General features: G+C 38.2%; 1 protein-coding gene and 2 long non-coding RNA genes across 3 annotated transcripts; all 3 read left to right on the top strand.

Annotated features, from left to right (window-relative positions):
- The first annotated feature begins 1,002 nt into the window (after positions 1 to 1,002).
- Positions 1,003 to 2,612, top strand: LOC124270767 (putative sodium-dependent multivitamin transporter). Its single transcript, XM_046705804.1, has 3 exons — positions 1,003 to 1,338; positions 1,587 to 1,655; positions 2,466 to 2,612. The coding sequence occupies exons 1-3, from the start codon at positions 1,003 to 1,005 to the stop codon at positions 2,610 to 2,612; spliced, it is 552 nt and encodes a 183-aa protein (XP_046561760.1).
- Positions 2,613 to 5,045: 2,433 nt separating this feature from the next.
- On the top strand, positions 5,046 to 6,838 carry LOC124270766. Its single transcript, XR_006896871.1, has 3 exons — positions 5,046 to 5,076; positions 5,821 to 5,901; positions 6,805 to 6,838. It is a non-coding gene; the product is annotated as an uncharacterized LOC124270766 (long non-coding RNA).
- Positions 6,839 to 7,513: 675 nt separating this feature from the next.
- Positions 7,514 to 8,112, top strand: LOC124270765. Its single transcript, XR_006896870.1, has 3 exons — positions 7,514 to 7,600; positions 7,791 to 7,879; positions 8,006 to 8,112. It is a non-coding gene; the product is annotated as an uncharacterized LOC124270765 (long non-coding RNA).
- Positions 8,113 to 8,713: the final 601 nt, after the last annotated feature.

Raw genomic sequence — 8,713 nt, 5'->3', positions numbered from 1 at the left:
TTGGGCTGAGAGCCAGGAGACCCAACGCCGGGACCATGCTACGTTATCACCATCGCGCTCATCGTCTCCGTTATCTAAAATTATCCCTTGGTTGTATAGACATTCCCCTTCTTCTAAACCGATGTATAAATTCATTTTTTAAAGTCTATTTGAGGACGAGTTATACATGTTTGAAAATGCAACATTTTTGCAACAGATTTCTGGGTTATGCGTTTCTTTTTTGAATAGTATAGTTATGAGATGTTGACGAAAAGGTGAGGTTATCTGGTTTATCATGCCATGACATTGTAAAACGAACGTTTCACAATCATTTTACCATTATATTCATGTAAATGTTACAGTGAATATGTTAAATCTTTTTAGTGATAATGCATGATGTCTGATTCACTCAGTGATTATACACAATCACTGAAATTACAGGGATTGTACATAATAAAATCACTGAAAAATAGATTGAAATTTTAGACACATTCCCTGAAATCACTTTTTATGTAGTTTGAGGTATATTTCATCCAAAAGATATGGAAGTTTTGTATTAAGCAGGATTGTTTTGCTACAATGATGTCTGTATTCAACATGATAAAATTTATTCATTTTTGATGTACATATATACACACAAATAAATATACCGTCAGCCCCAAGGACCAAACAGACTCGACTATCCGCCGAGTGTCACTAGTCAATAAAGAAAAAAACAAACTCTTTTCCATTATCATAAGTAAAGATCCATTGGTGTGTGTATGACTACATCATACGCACATGTTTATGAATTATTATCAGGCGGTGTTTTGTGCTTCTTCTGCAAATGTATTTAACTCACGGTTACATGTGGCAGGTATAGGTTAAAGTTATGTCAGTAGGTTGGTGATCTTGCATACTTCTGCAAATATCTCTTGGTATTGTTAGCCTGTGGCTTGTTTGATAATCCATTCATCTTGTAGAATATTCAATGTGCTAAATCTCCATATACATTTAGATTTATTACGTTTACTACCCGCATCTATGGAGTCTCTTGCGTTTGGGAAATGGGACTACACAGTGTTTGGCGTCATGGTGGCTGTGTCTGTGAGCATCGGCATATACTACGCCATTGTGAGTAGGCATGGTAGGCTGGACGAATACCTTCTGGCTGGACGTTCGATGACCTTCCTTCCCGTCGCGCTGTCTTTGTTGGCGACGTTCACTTCGTCAATTACCATGGTTGGAGCGTCTGCAGAGGCCTATTGCCATGGCATCATGTGGATTCTCAGTGAGATGGCCTTCTCCGTGGGAAACCTTCTGGAAATCTTCCTTCTTTTGGCACTTCTGAGGAGACTCAATATCTCTAGCCCGTTCCAGGTAACATATAAGTAGTTGTTTTGTAGCTGAACAATTATAGAAACGTCGCACTATTTGTGTTACAGTAGATTCTGAGTCGTGACCTCATTGGCCATTTCAAAAATGTGTTCCACACTAACAACAGACGCAACTATAGGTCATTATATTGTCAAGCAAGAGTTCTTGTAAAATGTCGATCTAACAGATTTGAAGCCTTTAATCTTAAAGTATAATGACCTATCTTTTTAAAGGTTTTTGTTATATTTCAGTTCCTTGAGGGCCGCTTCGAGTCTCGAGCTCTGCGCCTCATAGTGACAGTGCTTGGATGTGTTGAGAACGTAAGACTCGCTGATACACACAGTGCAATACATGATGTCCGTGATACTCAAAACTAATCACATGACACAAGCCAGGGATAAAGATATTCAGGGATTTACACCATACATTATCAGTTTCTGTACGACTGGTTGCTAATCTGTCCGAGTCATTGTGAATGAATGCACAAATGAATTCTTAAATAACATCGTTAATTTAAAATAAGAAGAAACATTGATACCATATGAAACCATGTTCCTCATCGTAGATGGTCAAGTAACATATGTATAAGTATCTATTGATCGTTTACTCCAGCTTTCTGCATACATTGTTTTGCGAAATGCGATATCGCGGTGCTTTAAGCAATGTGACCCTTATACTTAATTGTCAGTTAACTCACAGTCAACGTCTGCGGGCATGCAGCATGCGATTAATCGACCCTGAATAAGACAAAACACTTGTTATTAACATTCAAGTTGATTGTCGTCATAACTGTATGTGCATGTTAACCGACTGATCCTTGATGGAGACCTTTTAAGGAGAGGGGGTAGGTGATGCTTTAGATATACAGCAATGATCTACTGCCTCAAAACGTCTGTTACAAGATCTGCATTGTCTTGGCGGGAATTATCAGTCTCCAATGTAACGTTACGTCTTGCATTTGCATTAAAATGACATGTTATCGACTGCACTCGTCCGGGTAGCGTAAACCATTCAACTGCCATTAACACTAATCAGTTGTGCTTGCTCATGGGTTGTGATGCACATAATACCATTCCACTCCATACCCAAACTGAAGACATTGAGCCATTTACCATTTCTTGCATTTTCAGCTTTTCTACTTGGGCATCATCTTGTTTGGACAAGGCATGGCATTGGAGGCAGGTAATGGAAAACATATCTCTGCCATGCATGATCGTCACCATAACCGTATACCCAGTAGCAAACACGATATGTGCAACATCTGTCCCAAACTGTAAAACACCCTGAAGACTAACTTAGCACACCTGTACCATACCTTCGGTATCAACAGAGAAGGGTAGTTTGTATTCTCGCAGAAAGCAGAAACTGAAAACGTTTCCACAAACACATGACGACCTAACTCAGCACATGTTGCGAGTAGGATCTGAGGTAGGTCATGCATGGGGCAAATCTGATTAACTTCGAATAATCATAGGACACTTCAAACTAACACAGGAAAATCAAATAGATAAATGGTCCACCTATTGCTATCTTGCTGTTTCTAAGGCATAACGGAAACACTGGAAGCATGCATATATTTCAGGCACACTCTTGTGAACAGTAGCATATAAATAATGTAAGTGAGAAGCAATATGCAAAAAGCTTGCCGATTATACTTATATGGAAACCAGATTGTTTGAAAACATGATACATGATCGTTTAATCAAACAAATCATATAAAATACTTATTTTGAACACTCAGTCAAGTAAATGTAAACATAACTTTGTTGATCTTCCATGCACAACTGTACCACAAAAAAGCTGTGAAATGTAAATGCCAAAGGCTGGAGCTTTCGGGATTCTGCACGACACAATGGGAACGCTGACTACTTGAAAGTGAGTGAGTTAAAATTTAAAGTCACTTTCGCAATATTTCAGCCATATCGTGACTAAAACAAGTTATAGATTAACAATAAGTAAGATAGATTAAAGAATCCTGTCAACGAAAGACAGTAAAACAACTAGAACATCACATATATAAATGTAAAACTAGTAATTTAATCTAAAACATTTTTACAATAGAGGACAACACAATATAAAAGTAGGCTATAGAGGGTAGATCACCATACCATGGACCATGGGGACTTACAGTACCTTTGCTACCTGCATGGACCCTAGTTGGATTTACACCATCCCTTAAGCCGCTGGCGATTGTAAGAAATGTTAGCCAAAATTAAAATATCAAGAATACTACGTTAACAAATCCTGGTAAATTTAAATTGACTTTGAACGTTTTGGGGCTTACATACCCTCTCGGGAGGACAAAATTTTGAAGATACTTTAAGCCCCTTCGAGGATACAGCCACTAACAATCACAATTGCTAATTTATAATACCATCTTTAAAATACCATTTATCTATTTACAAATCATTGAACAAATCTAATTCTTTTAAAAATGCAATAATTAAATGAGAACTGATATTATTAGAAATATCCTTCATAGTTCGTGATTTGAAATATTCAACACAGTCAAGCAGGACATGCTTGACCGTGATTCTTTCATCACAAAGGATGCAAAACGGAGGATCTTCGCCTTTCAATAAATATTCGTGAGTATATCCAGTATGGCCAATGCGACATCGTCGCATAATGACCTCTTCAAATCTGGACTGACAACCCAAGTAGGTGTAACCGATATAGGGTTTTATTGCATGTAATGTATTGATACCTACTTGTGTGTCCCACTTCTTCTGCATCAGATCACGGATGTAGGCTACTGGAAAGTCATCACTCTTGGCATACAGCCTTGTGGAGAGTTTAATAGTCACTCTGAATCTTTGTACATAGATCTTGATATGACAAACATGAAGCGATGTCTCTGGCCTGATTTATTTCAAGTTCACCTGGGTAAATCAATGTATTGGTATTGGTTAATTGATTGTCATTACACGTCACACTTACGTCACATGAGAACCACCACACATAGTATCTATAAGTCTGTCTCACAGCCCTCGAATCACATTATTAGTCCTTTCGGCAATGCTACAGCCCTACATGAAGCAAATCATCTAGATTCAGCGCCTTGAGGATGCACTAGTTGCGTGGATATGTGCGCTATATAAATATCCTATAATAAAAATAATGATAATAATAATTCCTCAGGTTCAGAATCTCCCTTTTCATTTTGTCTCCTGTTCAATTCCAACACACATATTCAGAGACTAAGCTTAAGTCTAATTACCAATGGGCACTTCATCTTAAACCTGAACGACATCTTATCAACACTACCACACCTGCTGCAATCTGGGGAAATTCCAATCGTTAACATTTCCGAACTGTCATAGTCTAATCTTTACCGAAACCGATTCCACTGAAAAAAGTTTCGCTAAAAGGCTGAGCATGGTCTGATTTACCTAAAGTATCCAACACCGGTTTGTTCGTAAAGAAATAAGCTGATTCTGGAATCAAGCTTCAGGAGATGAGATGGGGACCTACCCCGATCACACGTTTCGGGAAGGGGCTGAATCGTATAAACTTTCCAAACACGTGCTCGTTATCGTTTACCTCTATGTGTTATCACCACCACTCGCAGCATCCTGAATGGATTGGTTCGGATGGTCAATGCCAATACATGAGTTTACAGGTTATCACCAACCGTTTTGGTATAGTTAAGTGAATTTGTATTTTGTTCCAGTGACGGGCTTCTCTATGATCTGGTCGATCCTAGTCACATCAGCAGCTGCTGTTCTCTACACCACCATTGTGAGTTCAACCGTCTTTTGAAAACTCGACATTGTTAATAACTAGTACAATACCTTATGTGTTGAAAGTCAATACATTGTATACATCCGATGGAATATAAGCGGCATGCTTCATTTTGCCGATTAGAGATAATTGTTGAAACGTGTCTAATTCAACAGAGTATAATTTACAAAAAGAGGAGCCATTGTATGGCTATTGTATACAATTAAATGGATATTGAACACGATTGTGACACAACGATATTCCTTTTCCGGAACGCATGAACGTTTGGTCCCACAAAAACTATTCGCTAAGCCATTCAACCCTTACATCATATGATACTGGATAAACTTGTCAATAGCTGACTTCAATTTGCATCTTACGTCAATTCCCAGTGAAACTATCAAGAGCTACATTCATATAGGAAGGGTTGCTGAGAGTGTGATTACCCGTAACAAGTTTGTAACAATACAACTCCAACTACTCCCTTTCTCAAACTAAAAATGTAATTATATTTTGTAGAATAGTTCAACTTGGAATCTGACGTTTACCTGTTCACGATCCTATGCAACAGGGAGATAATTTGTTTTGAAACATATCATCCATAACCATTATGTCATCATTCCAGTGGTAACCGTATAATAAGTCTGTGTCAATCATGTACGTGACACGAAAAACCAGCCATGATAGCAGTTTGTACTTGCCAAGTTTCCGGAGAAAAGGAAACATTAATCCTTCTCTTGCCTTGTGACCTTATATTTCCAGGGTGGTCTGAAAGCTGTGATTTGGACGGATGTCCTCCAGTATATGCTAATGTTTATCGGCATGCTGGCGGTAATCATCAAGGTAAGCAGTATTGCTTTCAAAGTGACGTAATCGTGTACTGGGCCTAGATAGTCGTAAGTTAATGTTAATGTATGGTATTTACGACCATGTTAACCCTGGGGTGGTGGGGTAGCCTAGTGGTTAAAGCGTTCGCTCGTCACGCCGAAGGCCCGGGTTCCATTCCCCACATGGGTACAACTTGTGAGGCCCATTTCTGGTGTCCCCCGCCGTGATATTGCTAAAAACGGCGTAAAACCATACTCAGCCAGCCATCCAGCCAGCCAACACTAAGAGAGCTTCGAAAATCTAGGCCCTGGTCCATTTCTGTCTCCCAACCTACTTTTTGTATAAGAATTAATTGTGTTGTTAACCATCGCACCCATTTTTCTCGAGTGATATTGAAGGTCATTTAGAGACATCATGTTTTTGTTGGCTTAAATAGTCTAGGCGAAATGCTCCATTGATATCTTTTTCCTGCGTAGATATTTGCTTTGTTCCGGGAATATTCGGGTTACATAGATATATATCTTTCTACACAAATTTATTTCAGAAATATAGGTGAAGTTTGGCAAAAATGTCAATTGCTATAAACGTTTTTGTTCGGTTGGTTTTTATACGTAGCTTTCATAATTTGCAAGTAACCAATTTTTTATTGTTGATTTCGATTCTTTGTGCTTTCAAAGTCTCTTCCGGGTTCATATGTGTGTGGAATGTTTTAATGGCATGTTATGATAGACAGTTAATAATAATAGCAGTATATAATTCTCATTATATTGAATGCACAAAATATCTTCCAATTAAATTACTGGGAAGTTATTCTTTGAAGTAATGATGGGGAATAGCATACCTTCGAAAGATGATGACAGCATCATTGGATAAGATACGATGATACGAAAAAAATGAGGATTTGTATCTTGATGACAGGGTACAATTGATAGTGGAGGAATCGAGGAAGTTTAATCAAGGATAATGGATGGAGAGAGACTGACATTCATGAAAGTACAACACAATTGAGATTGGGAATAGACACTGGAGACAGTTGTTTCAGGATCACTATTCGGGTACTCTCACGAAGATAGTGAATTACCTACCTTCGCCAAGGTTCAACAGCATGGACCCTGGTGTTTCATTCCCTTTTCATCACAACATATTTCACCTCTCCTTTTCATCACAACATATTTCACCTCTCTTTGGATTTGACATCGGCCCGACAATTCGCCATACCGTATGGAACCTGAGTCTAGGCAGGGTGGTCACTGGATTTGGTTGGCTGTTCAAGCCTGCATATCTTCAGCGGATAACATCCACAAAGTCTCTCACTCAGGCCAGAAGGCACGATTGCAAGTTCAATGATAACTTAAAACGCAAAAGTATTTATGTTATTCTACAGGTAAGATTTAGTTTGTATGAAATATCCTGTTGCAAGCATTATTCTTTACTTAATCATTATTTCACAGTGACTGCTGGCTGTGTTTTCCTTATGCGTTACAGACAGTTACGCCAAATCCTCTACTGTCAATTACATAACACTGCAATAGTGATAATGTGTATGTGAAGTAGACTAATGAAGGATTGCCATTCAGGGCGATGTTACTTGGGCCTCTTGTTTGGACCTGCGTTTGGAAGTCTTTCGGTCATCAGTGGTCTTCTGGCATATGGTTACTATGACTACAAGAGGTGCGATCCTTTGGCATCCAATCACATCACCAACCTTGATCAGGTACAGTCACACAGTTAGGAATGCATACTCGTACGAATGTTTGTGTATTTGGTATTCCCTGACCATCACAAAATATACATAAATATAAATTTTGAAATTATAAGTTGTAAATAGTTCTTATACGTTTTAACGCTGTATATGCGAAATCCAAAAGGCGAATGTTCCTGTTTCACTACTGTTTATTTGCAAGGTATTACCCTTCATGATCCTCGACATTTTCCGGAACCTGCCAGGAATGCCGGGCCTCTTTCTTGCAGCAGTCTTCAGTGCTTCTCTCAGGTCAGTGTGGCCTTATTCCGCGCCAGAAATGTATATCTATGGGTAATATGTAAATACACATTTCTAGGAAATATATCAACACGTTATTTGAATTGTATTTAACACTTTGATTCTGATTCATTTCAGTTCACTATCATCAGGTGTATCTGCTCTCGCAAACACAACATGGGAGGACTTTATCAAACCCTGTGCTGCTCAAATGTCAGACGTTCGGAAATTAATTATTGTCAAAATAACAGTTAAAACAATTTATTGTGATAGTAGTAGATATTATTATTATAACCTTTCATTCATGAAAAGGCTAAAATCAAAATTATCTCACAATTCTTAGAGTTAAATTCTGAATCAAATCGGTTCAAAGTCTCTAAACTTCTGAATCAATAGCTGTCCAGAATCATTGTAAACTGACAGGGTTATTTAGATACTTCTACTCGGGTAATGGTGCATTGCGTGACGTGTATCTGCTGACAAGTTATATATGACTAACGACGTGGCAGTGAAGGTAAAATACGGCTTGGAAACACGTGGGTGAAGAAAGTTTTGACTCTGGGACAAGATGGAATATTATTCCGCTAATACGTAAGCTGTGTGTAAAATACTTTTTTATATGTCTACAACGTGTCGTAAATAATATACACGTTTATGTATTGAGAGGAATTTGTTTAACCTGATGTACAAATTTGAGGTGAGCGGGCGTGGCTTAACTGGTGAACACGTCTTTGTCATCTAAAACACTATATAAACCATATAAATCATCCATTTTGTTTGACTGATAAATATTTCACATTGTTGTTTTTTCGAGAATTTACTTATTTGTATGTGCCAATGACTTTC

This window comes from Haliotis rubra, unplaced genomic scaffold, assembly GCF_003918875.1.
Source record: "Haliotis rubra isolate DU_JTF1 unplaced genomic scaffold, ASM391887v1 Scf1545, whole genome shotgun sequence".
NCBI lineage: Eukaryota > Metazoa > Mollusca > Gastropoda > Lepetellida > Haliotidae > Haliotis > Haliotis rubra.
This window is presented reverse-complemented; position numbering and strand designations above follow the sequence as displayed.

Coding starts and splice junctions, on each gene's coding strand:
- LOC124270767 (XM_046705804.1), top strand. CDS start 1,003: ATGGAGTCTCTTGCGTTTGGGAAATGGGACTACACAGTGTTTGGCGTC. Junction 1,339..1,586: donor ATATCTCTAGCCCGTTCCAG/GTAACATATAAG, acceptor GTTATATTTCAG/TTCCTTGAGGGCCGCTTCGA. Junction 1,656..2,465: donor TGCTTGGATGTGTTGAGAAC/GTAAGACTCGCT, acceptor TTGCATTTTCAG/CTTTTCTACTTGGGCATCAT.